This window comes from Equus przewalskii, chromosome 7 (genome assembly GCF_037783145.1).
Source record: "Equus przewalskii isolate Varuska chromosome 7, EquPr2, whole genome shotgun sequence".
NCBI lineage: Eukaryota > Metazoa > Chordata > Mammalia > Perissodactyla > Equidae > Equus > Equus przewalskii.
The window spans coordinates 17,906,807-17,922,388 of NC_091837.1; the positions used below are offsets into that span (position 1 = coordinate 17,906,807).

The window sequence follows — 15,582 nt, forward strand, 5'->3', positions numbered from 1 at the left end:
GCCTCCTCTCCCTGTCGTTTCGAAGCCAAGGGTTGCACTAACGCAACCTTGTGGGACCACGTCGCCATCTTCTGGCAAAGATGGGAAAGTGCAGTGCCAGGAACTTGAAGATTCTGCTCATTCTTTTCCTTCTTTCGCTTCTCCACGGCAGATTCTTTTCATTCTGGCCTACTCCTGTTGTTTTGAAAGTTCTCCCCACCTTTGGAGGTGGTGTTTAAATATTAAATCTCTTACTAAAACGGAATCTGTTTTCTACAAGGCAAAGAAGCTTAAGTGGTTCCTGTTCCACAGGCAGCTCCTGATAGACGAAAAATGTCATCGCTGAGTGGGAACCAGTACTTTACTCCAGGTGAGGAAAGGAAATCGAGTACAAGTCATTTCCTGTGTCATATTATTGTATCTGTTGAGTCCCTGATACTCCAGAACTCTCCGGGCTGCACCGTTATACCTGCTTCTCCCCGCCCTCCCGGGAATATGTATTGTCCCCACTTTGCTGACGAGGAGAATGAGGTCCTGGAAAGATAAATGGCTGCCCTTTGTTTTCTAGAACGGCGTGGGCAACAACTTTATTTTCTTTAATGAAAGTTAGGACAGTCAGGGTGTGAAATCATTAGTCCCTAATGTCTTACACTCTGTTTTAATAGGTGTTTATTGAATATTGAAAAAAATAAATAACTTCTGTGTCTTGACTCCTGACCCACTTTCTTTTCACCACACCCAGCTGCTTCTTTGTCCTAAATGCCTCAGTCATGTCAATAAATATTTGTAATGTTGTTCAGTGAGAGAGCACATGTTTATAACTTTTCTTTCAGACTTTAATAACACAAGTAAAAGTATGATTTTAAAAATTGTACAGAAAAACGTGTACGAATGTTCACAGCGGCATTATTCACAATAGCCAAAAGGGAAAACTACCCAAATGCCCATCAAATGATGAATGGACAAACGAAGTGTAGTCTGGCCATACGATGGAATATTTCTCAGCCGTAAAAAGGAATGAAGTTCTGACATGTGCTATGATGTGGATGAACCTTGAAAATGTTACGCTAAGTGAAAGAAGCCAGTCACAAAAGGCTACATATTATATGATTCCATTTACATGAAATGTCCAGAATAAGCAAATCTACAGAGACAGAAAGATTGGTGGTTGCTACAGCTGGAGGGAATGGGTAAACATAAGGAGTGACTGCTAATGGATATGGGGTTTCTTTTGGGGTGATAAAAATGTTCTAAAATTGATTGTGGGGATGGTTGTGCAATTGGGACTATACTAAGAAAGATACTAAGAATATACTTTAAATGGGTTTGCATCTTACATTAATTAAATCCTGATAAAGCTGTTTTTAAAACGTGCACAGTAAAGCTTTGCAACGGGCTGGTGTGTGTGGGTGATGGGGATTGTACTTAGGATGCTTGTGGAGGAAGTGGAACCTGGTACAGAGAGCTGGGCTCAGCCAGACAGACCCAGGCTTAAAGCCCAGTTCTGCCCCTGACTAGTGGCATCGTTTTACACTAATACTTAACCGCTCTGAAGCTTGGTTTCCTTATTCGTAAAATAGCTCAGGCTTTTTTTGGATTAAATAGATAAGTTTCTTGCACACACCATGTTCAATAAATATCCGTTTCCATCTCCCTTCCAGCCCTGAGGTGCTATGACTCTGACTTTCAGGCTAGTGAAGGGACTTTCTATTAAACCTTTTTGCCTTCAGAAGCTTCTGGGGGCAGTGTTGCTGAGTGGATCCAGAATGTGAAATGAAGGGTTTGTCCTGAGCTGAGAGCCTGGCTGGTTGCGGGAGTCTGTGGTTTCCTTGTTTGCATGCCCTCTCTAAGCTAGGTGTCCACTTGGCCCATTCTGTTCCACACTGCAAGGTCTTGGTCCTGCACATGGCCATTTGTGAGTCTGTGGGATGCACGCATCATCCTCTCATGTATTCTGACAAGCCTGGGCAGCATCTCTAGGCAGGTGCATTTCTCCTGTCTGCTGGTTACCCCCAGCCCTGCCTTCACCACCTCATACTTTAAGGGGTGGATTTGCAGGGTAACCTTATTATAAGGGTGACGCTGGGAGTGTGGCAACAGCAGAGTTTTTCCTACATTGTCTTAAAGCAGTTTTGTCCTGGATGAATAAGGACCCTTCAAGCTACTCCACGTAAACAATGTATTAAAGGCAGATAAGGATGTGCCACTGAGGCTGGGAGAAAATGTAAGGGGGTATCTGGAAACGTCTGCCATCCCCAAACCAAGACACACGGGTTCTGCCATCAGACACCTCAGGAGCCCTGTGAAATTGACTTCATCAATGACCCCTGACCCCTCCTCCCAATCCTGGGCATCGGGTGACCTGGTGAGCTCCCTCCCTGTGCTCTTCCTTGAGCCACCTGCATTTAGAAGAGGCCTCACCCAGCGGGCAGCGCTCAAAAGAGGGGAATGAGTTCCTGAACATGGGATTTTCAGATTGGGTGGTGGGGTTGGGGAGAGAGGAATGTGCAGGATAACTGGCAGGGGAGGGATGATCCTCTGATTCTCATGGAAAGGAAATAAGGAGAAAAATTTTATTGGGTTTTGACATTTCCAAATTCTCACTTTTACATGGGGGAGTAAATTCAAATTCCCCCATTTTTTTTTTGAGGAAGATTAGCCCTGAACTAACATCTGCTGCCAATCCTCCTCTTTTCACTGAGGAAGGCTGGCCCTGAGCTAACATCCGTGTCCATCTTCCTCCACTTTATACGTGGGACACCTGCCACAGCATGGCTTGCCAAGCGGTGCCATGTCCACACCCGGGATCTGAACCAATGAACCCCAGGCCGCCGAACCGGAACGTGTGCTCTTAACTGCTGCGCCACGGGGCAGGCCCTCAAATTCCCTTTCTTAAAATAACCTGTGTGCTGTGGAGGGATGCTTATTCAAAGTCTAGGGCTAGTAACCGTAATGAGACTATGGGGAGAGGAGAGCTGTTGAGCTAGGAACAGGGAATGGGGGTTTGAGTGGGGGACCCTGGGAAACAGGGTCTGTCCTCCTCTCTGGCTCTTGATGGACGGAGTGTTGTGTGACAATGTTGACAACGGGGTCTCGAAAGACTTAATGAAATACAACACAGCCACCCTACAAAGGGGGTGATGTTTCCCACTGTACGTGCAAGGAAGCCGGCCACAAGAGGTGATGTGACTTACCCAGGACCGAGGAGCTGGGAAGTGGAGGAGCAGGATCCAGCCGCAGCCCTGCGCCCCTGCTCTTCAGCATGGCCTCTCAAACCAGGTCCCATGGCGTCAGGCATGAACTGGCTTACGATGAAAGCAGTCTGTCTCTCCGGCTCTCTCCTACCTTCTGCTGACAATGTGCACGTCTCATGGCTGAACACTCCCCTTGAGTCCCCTGTCAGAGTCTGGAGAAGGTTTTCTTTCCTCTCTGGGTTTGCTGGTTCTTGTGATCGGCTTAACGTGATGAATCCTGGAAGCACCGTTGATGACATGAGACACGTGGAGATGGATGGATGAAACAACTCTGGGTCAGGGCTGGGGGGAAGATCATGGTTAAGGCAGATGCCGAAAGAGATGACTTAGTGCAGGGGTTGAACCTTTTTCTGTAAATGGCCAGATGGTAAGTATTTTTAGCTTCGCATGTTGTATGGGCTCTGTTTTAACTGCTTAACTCTACTGCTGTAGCTCAAGCGCAGCCGTAGACAGTGTGTATACAAATGGACATGGCTGTGTTACAATAAAACTTTATTTATACAGATGGGTCGAGGGCTGGATTGAGCCTTTGGGCTGTAGTTTACTGACCTCTGGCTTAGTGGACCAGCCTTAATTGCTCAGACTCCTTTCTTAGATTGTCCCTTTTTTTAGAGACTGAGTGCTTAGAAAAGCTGGAATCTTCCTCAATGCTCCCGGGAAGGTTGCTAAACACAATGAAAGGCCACCTTCAGCGAAGGACCTCAACCAGGTGGAAGCAACAGGAATTTGGAGTTTTAACCCTACAGCAGATGCTGAGAAATGAGGATTCTGCTCTCTTCCCATTGTCCCTCAACGGAAGGCTGGGTGTTTTAATTAGCTAATGTTGGCAAATTGCTTTCAAGAAAATTGTAAAATGTTTCGTGCTACCAGTGCCAAGAATCCTAATTAGCTTTCCTTAAAGATACCACCTGGAAGTGTGATATTTGTTGCTCGAGGTCCAAGCCAGCAAGAATAACCTGCAGACCAAAAACCGGTTTTTAAGCAAACATAATTGAATGTGAACGAATCTCAGCATTGATGTCACATTTTCTTCCTTCTGCCTAATCTGATTCCTAGCAGCTGGGATATTAAAACCCCACAAATGGAGGGTTTTTTCCATGAGAGCCTGGTGGCGACGGGGCCACGAAACACATTAACCCATCCATTTGTTGCCGCCGATGTTGCCTTTTGGATTTTTAGCTCGTGCACCAGAGGCCCTGCCCTGGCATGTCAAGGTTACAGAGAGGAGGCGGCTGGCAGCCACTCAATCATGCAGCCGGGCTGGCTCTCAGGTACGCCAGTCCGGGAGAGACGTGTGCATGCTCTGTCGCTCTTAACAGCTGGATAATGAATTTGCTCTCCAACATTCTTGTTTCATGTGGTGGCAGCGGCGACAGGAGCAGCATCTGATCTGTGTCACCGCCAGAAGCAAGTGAGATGTAGTTAATATGGACCTTAGCCACCGACGTGCCTTGATTTGGAATCTCCAGGCTCTGATGAAGCCCCCGCTAAATTATCCAGGGGTGGGGGAGACGCCTGTGTGAGGGGAGGCAGCAGGGGGGAGGGGGAGGGCAGGATTCTTCGGCTCAGCACTGCTGACATTGGGGTCCGGGTCATTGTTTGTGGTGGGAAGCGGGGCACTGTCCTGTGCACTGTGGGATGTTGAGCAGCCCCCCTGGCCTCTACCGACTAGATGCCAGTAGCAGGTGTCACCCCAGTGGTGACAACCAAAAATGCCCCCAGACATTGCCAAGTGTCCACTGGGGGGACGGTTGCCCCTAGTCGAGAACCAGTGGGTGGAGGGGAGGGGTAGGACTAGGAGTCCCATTTCTCAGGGACACACTTGGAGCAGGGACCTAAGGGAAACTGGGCTCCAAGACTCACTCTTGACTCCTCTCTGTGTCTCACACATTAGCAAATCCCAAAGGCTCTACCTTGACAGGATGTTCTGAACCAGACCACTTCTTGCCATCCCGCCTTTCCTGCTCTCATCCAAGCCCCCACATCTCCTGTCTAGGTGATGCCAGCAGCCTCCCAACTGGTCCCCGGATCCTCCTTGCTCCCCACAGGCTGTTCTCCATGCAGCAGCCAGAGGGACCCTTTGGAAGGTGAGTGAGAGCATCTCACTGTCCTGCTGGGAATCGCCAGGCTCCATCTCACTTCCGCTGAAATGCCCAATTCTACCTGGTGCTATGCCCTGAGTCCACCTCCCCTGGCCTCTGCACCTGTCTCCTTGCCCACAGGCATCCTTCACTCCTCTAGTCTCTGCTCAAATATCCCTCTCCAGAGGCTCCCCTTGACCCTACCATGAAGAACCCACCTCTGTCTTCTCTGGCCCAGGGGTCCTCAGCCTCGCACTAGTGACATTTGGAGCCAGACAACTCCTTGTGAAGGGAGATCTCCTGTGCATTGTAGGAAGTTGGGCAGCATCCCTGGCCCCTCCCCACCAGATGACAGTGGCACCTCCCACACCCAATTGCCACAACCAAAAATGTCTCCAGACATCCCCAAAGGTCCCCTGGGGGGCAGCATCGCCCTGTCTGAGAACCACTGCTCTCCTCCTCCGGCTTTGTTTTCCTCTGATAGGACTTCCTGTCTGTTGGTCTGTCCGTCTTTTCACTGGAATGAATGCAAGCTTTATGAAAGCGTAGACTTAGTTGTAACCCCTGCCTGTATTTCCAGGGCATAGAGGAGAGCTTGGTGCATAGTAGGCACTCAATAAACGTGTTGAACGTTATGACTTTCAATTTCTCAACAACCAGTGGGGCGGTGGGCTCGTGGATTTGGGGCAGGACTGGCCTGCGGAGCGTGTTTTACTGGTTATGGATGTTGAAACGCTGTGTCTTGGACTCCTGCAAGTTCTTAAAGTATAGAGGGACTTGCAGAAACCGAGGCCAGGGGTCTTGTTAAAGGACACTCCGGGGCCCCTCCCCGGAAGTGCTGAGGGGTGGGGCAGAGCCAGATGAGCCCGCAGACCACACCAGGAGGGACTCTGTTAAGAGGGAACTGCCCCTGGCCTGCAAGCACTTGCAGACTGAGGGATTGGGGTGGTCTGCAGGTTCGGAGGACATTCTAACTTTCGTCCGTGGGTGCATTGAGGAGTTCCTTTCTGGCTAAGGTGCTTCCTAGAACCTGGTGGATGAGGGCCGCCATCTCCCTCTCCTTCGTCCCCTCTCCCTCTGCGGGCATCACTGAGACATGCAGATGGACAGATGGCCGGGGTGGTTTGGCGTGGGGAGCCTCAGGCACACAGGCGTGTCCTGGGGGGCGCTCACCCCGCCCAGCCACTGCTCTCTCCATCCCACGCAACTGTTTTAGCTCCTGCTGTTTGCGCATTTCTCCACCCTCCTCAATGGGGGGGGGGGTGGAGTCCTGTAAAGTGTGGCCATTAGGACAAATCTGACTTAAACTGCGGTTTTTCCACCGGCTGTGTGACTTTGGGCAAATTACTTACCGTTTCTAAAACTCAGTTTACTGACCTGTCCGATGGGGATGATACCTAGCTCCCCGTTTCGTCATGAGGATTCAGTGAAATGAGCATGCTCCTCGCTTGACCTGGCCAAGGCGAGTGCTCACAGAGGAGCCGCTGTTATTGTTGCCTCCATACCTGGGGCTCATGTCACCGGCTCAGCCCGCGGCGGGCTTCACCTGCCTCCTCCCTTCTCCTGTCGAGGAGTTTCGCTCCTGCTGCCTCTTCTGTGTCACCCGTCCCCACCAGCGCGCGGCCTCCCCCTCCTGACTCTCACCCCCTCGCCCTCCCTTCCCAGCATGTGGATCTCATCACTGTGATTACACCGTATTAGCCACCGTGATTGTTCCATGCCTTGGCACCTCATTACTGAAATAAAGTTCACATTAATGGGAGTCCTGCAGCTAATCCCTCTGCTCGCCTCTCCTGAAAATGCATTCCGGTGATTAGCAGGAGAGACACATGCATATATTCATTTTAAAACTGCTCCCCTCCTCCCCCGGCTCACACGCTTCTACCCACAGTCACTGCAGTGACGGAGGCCAGGGGGCCTTTTAGCTGCCACCAGGCAGAGGAGGAGGGGACAGTGAAGTGTTCTGAACTGGGCCAGGGCAACTTTTCCCCCTAGAGAAAGAAACATATCCGTTTCCTTTGGGCGGGTGCAATTAGAAACAAAACCAACCCATAAAACAAAGGCCTTGGAGGGAGACAGACGGGGGGTGTGTCCTGGCCGTGCCACTTGCTAACCATGAGACCTTGGCGAAATGGCTTCAGCCTTCCTGATGCGCAGTTTCCTCCTCTGTTGAAGGAGGATGCTAGCATGGGGAGGGTTATGTCAAAGGAGAAACGTGGAAAAGTCCAGTGTGGGGTTTGCTCCCCTCCCCTGGCCCGGGGATCCAGAGGTCAGGTGTGTCCACGGGGCTTCGAGTGCCCGGACGGCCTGTTTCCTTCTCCACACAAGAGCTGCAATGCATCCCCCACCAAGAGCAGTGAAGACTAATTGCTCAATGGCTATTAGCGTTCATAACAACTTGGGTGAAACTCACTCCACTGGCCCCCCGGGGAATCTGCAGATGCTCCTCCCCCATCTGACTTGAGGAGCTGGCCTCCCAGGTCCACTCAGGTGACCTCAGCGCTCCTTTTGTGCATTTCCCCTGTCCTGATTAAAACTGGGGGCAGGATGACCCCCGGGCAGCAGCTGAGGAAAGGGAGCCAGAGAGCAGCAGAGGGAGGCGTGGGGCTGTAATGAGATTCACAGGCACCCTGACTCACCCTCCGTGTCAAGGAGACATTTTCAAAAAGGTTTGACACAGCATCCTCGCAGAGCCCTCTGCCAAAATGCAAGGTGGAGGCCCCTGGAGTCCTCTGAGCCGGCTTCTGTTAACAGAGCGGTCCGTATGCATATTATAATCACGCTGCTCCAATTCCCCGCTAAGCAGCTGTTCCCACAAAGAGGGACAATAGCCCAGCCCCACCCCTTCGAGAGCTGATTTCAGTCTTGTCTTTGCCGGTGCCAATTCTTTGATCAGTTTTCACTTAGGATGTGGAGGGCATGTTACAAAGTGCTTTGGGCTGGCTGCCAACAGGCACCTCACTGGAGCATGACAAGGGCCCAGAAGTGTCAGTGTTGGGAGAGAGACAGCACACAGGATGCCTTTTAAAAAATAATTATATTTGAATTCTAAAAGCGATCTTCATATATGTTAGCGGAGTCATTTATATGGAAAGCTATGCTGGTTCCTCTCCCCTTTTAATATTTGATGTTGCTTCAGCTTCCTTCGCAGTTGGGATAAGCGTTCTGTGGCTTCTGGGGGACTTTTTGGACTCCTGGGTTAAGAAAAAACAATGAGAGGGCAAGAAACTGTCACTTCTTCCCCAGTCCTCCTCTGTCCGCCTTCCTCCGGCACCTCATCCAGATGCTTGGTTGCTAAATTGATTGTAGAGGATTTGAGGGAGCAAGGTGGGAAATTGAGGGAGTCCAAAAATAAATTTGGTTCGTTGGTGATGGTGGTATTGGTATGCTTTTATTTTTTATTTTATTTTATTGTAGTAAAATATACATAACATAGAATTTGCCATCTTAACCGTTTTTAAGTGTGCGGTTCGGTGGCGTTAAGGACATTCACATTGTTGTGCAACCATCACCACCATCCGTCTTGACACCTTTTCCATCTTCCCAAACGGAAACTCTGTCCCCATTAAATACCAACTCCCAATCCCCTTTACCCCAGCCCCTGGTACCACCGTTCTACCTTCTGTCTCGATGAATTTGACTCCTCTAGGGACCTCATATAAGTGGAATCATACAGTATTTAGCCTTTTGTGTCTGATTTTTGTCATTTAGCATAATGTCTCAAGTTTCGTCCACATCGTAGCGAGTCAGAACTTCCTTTTTAGAGCTGAATAATATTCCTTTGCGTGTACACACCACGTTTTGTTTATCCATTCATCCATCGATGGACATCTGGGTTGTCTGCCATTTGTGGAATCTTACAGGTTGCCCAGCAGCCATGTTCGCTGTTTACCTACTTGCAGGCATCTCATTCATTTCTCACCAGGGCCATTTTATGGTTGAGGAAAGGACGTCTGGGGAGATGAAGGAGCTTGCTTGAGGTAACCTGCTATTAGGTGGAACTGAGATTTGGTTTTAGGGCTGTCTGACTCTGAAACTATAATTATTGAATGTTGCTGAGTTCCAGGATTACCTAGGGGAATCTGTTAAAAATGAAGATTCCTGGGCCCTGTCTTGAGCTATTCTGATTCAGAAAGTCTAGAGTAGGACCCAGGGATTTGTATCTCACCAAGCACCCAACTCTGCTAAAGGTTATCAGAGAACCAGAGCTGGCTTAATATGCTGTAAAGTCTAGGGTTTTGACAACAATCCTATATGACTGTATCTAAGGGAATTGGAGGCAGCTTCCCAAAAAACATTTCAAGATAAGATAAATGGCAGTTTTCCTGGTAAAGGAGAGTTGGGAGAGACTTATGCATGAATCCATAAAGAGTTCATACACAGGAGCGTGTGTGAGGGCCTGCAGTTTGGGCTGTATGGTCGGCTCTGAGCTTCTTAGCAGCCTAAGCAAAGACTGAAATAGGATCAGCCCCAAGATGCATCCAGCTCATGACATAAACCCATACCACCAGAAGCACAACTATTGCGTGCATTTTGGTCTGAAGGCTCCTCGTGGAGAAGACCCCATGCTGTAAAGGAAAATAGTCGCAGATGCCCCTGAGTCAATATGACAGGACCATCCCAGGGCTATGTCTTTAGGGCAAGCCAAGGTGCAATGCGAGCGAACAGTGTGGTAAAAACAGACCTGGAGAAAAGTGTGCTGAACCGTGTCAAGCTTGCTTTTCTGCAGGGGTGTAATGGAGTTCTTCATGTTCTGAAGCAGATCCCCTGGCTGCTTGCTAGATGGCTAGCCTGCCTTAGCCGCTTCTCTCTCTCTCTCTCTCTCTCTCTCTCTCTCTCTCTCTCTCTCTCTCTCTCTCGCTCGATCCTCTCTGGAGCCTGCAGGTCCCCCTGCCCCGGAGAGAAGAACCCAGCAGGGCCTCTGCTTTAATGACTAGGATGCTTATCTTTAAAGTTTGCAGAGCCCTCGGCCTCCAACCAGTGGCCGGTTTGGCCCGTCTTCCTTCGGCATGCAAGAAAAGCCGCTGTCTGGTTGAGTGAGCCCTGCTATAAATCAAAGTGTCACCACTTAGCCAGTAGAAGTGATTTAATTAATCCGCTGTGTTGTCCCCTGAGCATCACTCCACCTGACTGCTAATCAACTTCCATCAGCAGGAGGAAAATACAGGCCCCCTTTCTCTGCACCACACTGCATGAAATGAAGGAGGAGCGGGGGAGGGGGGGGGGAGAAAAAGTTAATTGCAGCAGGGGAGCTCAAACTGTCACAAGAAGAAAGACTCTTGTCTGGCATCTGCCTCTACACACAGTCATCCCGTCTCGGATGAGCTGCAGGAGAGGACCACGTTTTAGTGATATTAATATAGACATTATCTATTGTCCATATCTATTTATCAGAAATAATATCTTGCCTGGAAACCCATGACAGCGGGCATATTGCAAAAAAGGAACTGTTCTTTTATCATCCACGTGGTATTTAGACCTTAAAAAAAAATGCACAAAACCTTCATTGATAATCCAATAAGACTGAGAGTTTATGTGTCTATCTCTTGGGCACAGGAACATTTTTAACAGATGACCACCCCAGTTTCTGTCACATTCAGGTGAAATAAATGCAAGCCATTTCTCTGCGATGTAATTAGACAGATCTCATTAATGCTATAGGTTTTGAAGGTGAAATAAGCTATTGTAATGAGAATTCCAAGGCCAGGATATTTGATAGCTTCTTTAAGAGCCTTAAATGTCCTTGAATCTCTTTATGAATGTTAGCTACCATGGCTCCATTTTACAGATAGGAGAAACTGAGGCGAACAAGGGTCAGGGGAATTTCCAGAAAGTTGCAGAGCCAAAATGTGTGTTCGGAACTGGGATCCATCCCTTATTGGGAGAAAAGGGGGTGGCCAAGATTCTGTTTTAAAGCATGGGCTTATCTGGAATTGGATTCTTTTCTGATTACTGAGCACTTATACTGTAAAAAGAAACTTATAGAAAGTCTCTTTAGCAGGATAAAGACCAGAAAATCTTTTCTCTGATCCAAAAAATGACATCTTGCATCAATTATACATAAACTTTGCTTTTCTTCCCCCCCCCCCCACCCCCCAGCCCCCGCCAGAGGAAGTCCCCACCCCACCCCACCCCACCCCACCCCACCCCAAGCAAACGAGTTCCCACCTGGCTTATGTGGGTGAGTTATTCTGTCCTTCAAGATGTGGTGGGGGCAGCATTCGCCTGCCCAGAGCACCGTGTTTCAGCACAGATGTGTTGCGGATCCGAGCCTCCCCTGTACTAAAATTGATGGACGTGTGTTTTAAAGGAAAGACTGCCCTGGAATCTAATTCCACTAACTTCGAGCGCCCAGGACATGCAAGGACTTCCCCCCACACCTCCACAAAGGCCTCTTTATGTGCGTTATGACCGCTGGGCCAGTGCCACCACTAGAATTCTGCATGGGCCACAGGGTGAATGACAGAGTGTCTCTCCGTTATTATTAATGGAAGTCGAAATCCGGGTAAGATGGGTATCTGGGCAGGCTTAAGGGGAGAGAGCTGTCCTGAGCAAGACGCGGAGGTGCGTGTGGTCCGCCAACGCTAGGGGGCAGCACCACCTCCTTCCCCGCTGCTCTAGAGCAGCTTTGCTCTCGCCTGAAGGACTACCGGCCCTTCCTCGGAGAGGAGAGGTGGGGACGACTAAGACCCCGGACTGAAGCTCGCAGGCACCCACAGGTAGATGCAGCCCTGTCCCGGGCTGCTGCTGGGGGTAGTGCAAAAAGGGCAGGGATTGGAGCCCCAGAGAACTGGTGGAATTCTGGCTGTGCTCCTGACTGCGTGTCTGTGAGCGTCCCTCTCCCGACTCAGTTTCCTTATCTGCAAAATGGGAATACCCATCTCCCAGAATGGACATCGGGATGAAATGAGATCATATGTACATATATCCCCCCAGCACAGGACTAGGCACGTAGGAGCTGCTAAATAAATGCAGCTTCCTTCTTGTCCTTCACCGCCCTCTCCTTCCTTTCTTCGCTCCTCCATCTTTCACTCCCTTCTCCAGCCTTATAATCGGTGCTACAAAGTGCTCGATTTGACAGCGGGGACCCAGATCCCAGAGTCATTGCAAAGACCCCAGTCCTGCCATGTGTCCCTCCCTCTGTGGAGGGCTGTGGAGGGTGCCCGCTCGGGGCGCTGGGACCTCTGTCCCCACCCAGTGGGCTGTTACAGACACAGTGACGCACCCTTCCCGCGTGGACAGCTCATTTCAAGGGCTTTCACTGCAGCCATTAAGCCGCACTCCAGGCTGACTTTGGGCGTGGGGGAGACCTTTATTGTTGGTTTGTTTATTTTTATAAACAACTTAGAAACATCTGTTCTGACATTTTCCCGGGGTCGCAGACAGGAAGAGAACAAGGCTGGTATTTCTCAGGTGCTGATGCCTCAGTGCATCTGTAATTGGAAAGCAAAACGGTTCGCCTTGCCTCTCCAATTCTTCATAAACGTTTCACTTGAAAGAGAAGGCAGTGTTATTGTGCCCAGGGCTTACCTGGTATGCAAACAGGTACGCATTACAGGGAAACCACCTATGTGAGAAATGGCGAAGCTTTATGAAACCTATGCCAAAGTTCTGTGTGACTTTCCTTTAGACAAAAGACCAGCCTCTGGGAATCAACTGCAGCCCTCTCCTGCTTCCTTGAATTGGAAGCATATTCTCTTTTTCTCAGCTCATCCCCTTCTGAAGATGGACATGATAAAGCTTGTGCTCACCTAGGGTAGGTGAGCAAGTGTATTTGTTCAAAAAAACATTTACTGAGCGCCTACTCTGCCCTGATCTGCACTGTGACAAATAAGAGACTGCCTGTACCCTTAGGTAACGTAATTATAAAGCAGAGTGGTGAGTGTCACCAGAAACTAGGGAATCAATGCTATGGGAATGGCTCCATGAGAAGTTTGCAGAACAGGAGGAAGAAGATTAGGGGGCAGAAGGAAGAGCCTCTATCAAGACCGAAAGAAGAAACAAAAAAAGTGCTAGAGCCATCCAATAGCATCATTTGATAATTATATGCCGTATTATGTGCTGAACAGGATGCTGACTGCTTTAACTTACATTTCATTGAATCCGCCGACCTCCTGCAAAGAATAGGTGATATGATCCCTGTTTGCCAGATGATACTAGGAGAGACTGAATTGCTTGGCCAGTGTGAAAGCTAACGAGTGGAGAACTGAGATATTCCCCCAGGGCTGTGCCCCACTCCATGCTTTCCCCTAGCGGCATGCTGCTTGGTATGACTCGAGCATAGAAGGATGGAGGTGGAGAGCTGGAGGGGGAGAGACTGCAAAGGACTTTTCATGCTGTGTTAGATGGAGTTTGGACTTTTCCTGTAGGCAGTGGGAAGCCAGCAGAGGTTTTTAAGTGGATATTGATTCCGTGACCGATGGGAGATGGATGGGAGAAATACCCTGTGTCAGACTGCAGCCCGGAACCACGACTGCCCATCAGATTCAGTTCTGCCCACCCAGCTTCCTCACAGGACCAGCTGCTCGGCTGAAAGAACCAGATTATTAGGGAGGACCAGTCTCGCCAGGGAGGTGGACAGGAAGCCTTTTGCTTTTCTTTGTCTTTTTTGGCTTAGATCTACTTTTTTGTTTTTTACTATAAAGCTCACATAGGCATATAAGTTCAAAAAAATGAAATGATGCAAAAAGAAAAATGAAAGTAAAAGTCTCCTCCCAACTCATCCCACTACCCAGATGTAACCACTGTTAACGGTTTCTTGAATGGCTTTCCAGAAATTTCCTATTCACATATGACGATATATATATATATATGTATAACTCTCTTTTTTAACTTTTAATTTTACCTATTTTTGATAGATTAATATATGTACATGGTTCAACATTCAAAAGGGTTTTACAATGAAAAATCTCTCCCGCTGCTGACCGCAGTCTCTCTGTTTTCTCCCAATGTCACCATTTTCTTGTGTTTATGCAAAGATAGTTTATGCATATGCAGACTAATACTTTCGCATGTCATTTCTCTTTGGCTTCAAGTACAACAGCCATGGAGCACACTATGTCCACCGTTTTACTTCCCACTCGTTCGCTGGGTGATGATAATTTTTAGAACTCCAATATTTAGAGAGTGTTTACCAGGTACCACGAACCCTTCTAAATGTTTCCTGTGCATTTAATCCTATGACTGGGCACTGTTGTGGTCCCCATTCATCGAGAGGAAACTGAGACACAGAGAGATTGAATGACATACCTAAGGTCCTTCAGTTAGTAAGTTAACCCTGACCTTGGGCTGGAACTGAAATAAGGCAGGAAAGGCAGTGCCAATGCTAGTCAGAGCGAGTCTGATGATGTGAGGGTGTTTGGGTCTTGCTTTTTGGTTTCTTTTGCATATCAGCATACCTTGGAGATCTTTCCAGATCAGCACATATAGACTTCGTAATTCTTTTACATGGCTGATACTTAATTTTAGCTGCTTCATCGTTTGCCTGTTGATGGCTATTTGGGTTATGTGTAATGTCCTCGTACAAATGGTTCTGCTGTTGAAACATCCTGTATGGACATCTTGGAGTGCTTGAGCAAACGTATCTATACAATAAATTCCTAGAAGTGGACTCACTTGTCCCGGGGTATGCATATTTCAAATTTCAGTAGATACTGCTAAATTATACTCCAGACAGCTGTACCAGCTTGCCCTCCCTCAAGAACGTATGGGAGTGCTGGCCCCCCATCCTCACCCATCCTGGGCATCACCAACCTGTTTGATCTTTGCCCTTCAGACACTGAAAAACTGACTCATTTTAATTTGCATGATTATGAGCACATTTTTTCATGTGTTTTTTGGCCATTTATATTTCTTTATGAACTGTGTCCTTTGTACATTTTGTGTTTTGGCTTTGTCTTTCCCGTAGAGATATGTAAGAGCTCTCTGAATACTAAAGAAACGTGTTGCAAATATTTTTCCAGGTTATTGTTTGCATTAGTAATTTTTGTCACCATCTAGAAGATTTTAATTTTTATGTAGTTGCATAGATTAATCTTTTCTTGATGGCTTTTTGGTTTTCTAGTTGCCTTTTCCTCTTCACGATTATATATATTTTCAATGACTAATTTTTTCCTCTCCTTAGTCTTTTTATGGCTTTAATTTTTAAATTGAACGCTAGTCCACTTGGAATTTATTTTGGTGTAAGGAGTGGCATAGGGGTCCAACTGATCTCTATCAAATCTCAGCTGGATAATTTTTTTTGCAGAAATTGATAAGCTGATCCTAAA

The 15,582-nt window shown here is 48.2% G+C and overlaps 1 protein-coding gene and 1 long non-coding RNA gene across 9 annotated transcripts in view; both read left to right on the plus strand.

Annotated features, from left to right (window-relative positions):
- SPRING1 (SREBF pathway regulator in golgi 1) overlaps window positions 1–15,582 on the plus strand; it is a 95,973-nt gene that overhangs the window by 27,195 nt on the left and 53,196 nt on the right. The window contains exon 5 of one of the 8 annotated variants that reach the window (XM_070627179.1): window positions 260–463. The exons of 6 other annotated variants lie outside the window; for them this stretch is intronic. In XM_070627179.1, coding sequence (XP_070483280.1) covers window positions 260–325 — 66 coding nt within the window. In that variant the 3' untranslated portion in view covers window positions 326–463. Of the gene's footprint in view, window positions 1–259; window positions 690–15,582 lie in introns of those variants that run through there. One more of the 8 variants, XM_070627180.1, reaches the window with a different exon arrangement.
- On the plus strand, window positions 11,945–14,924 carry LOC139084459 (uncharacterized). The gene is made up of 2 exons (XR_011541848.1): window positions 11,945–12,033; window positions 12,945–14,924. It is a non-coding gene; the product is annotated as an uncharacterized lncRNA (long non-coding RNA).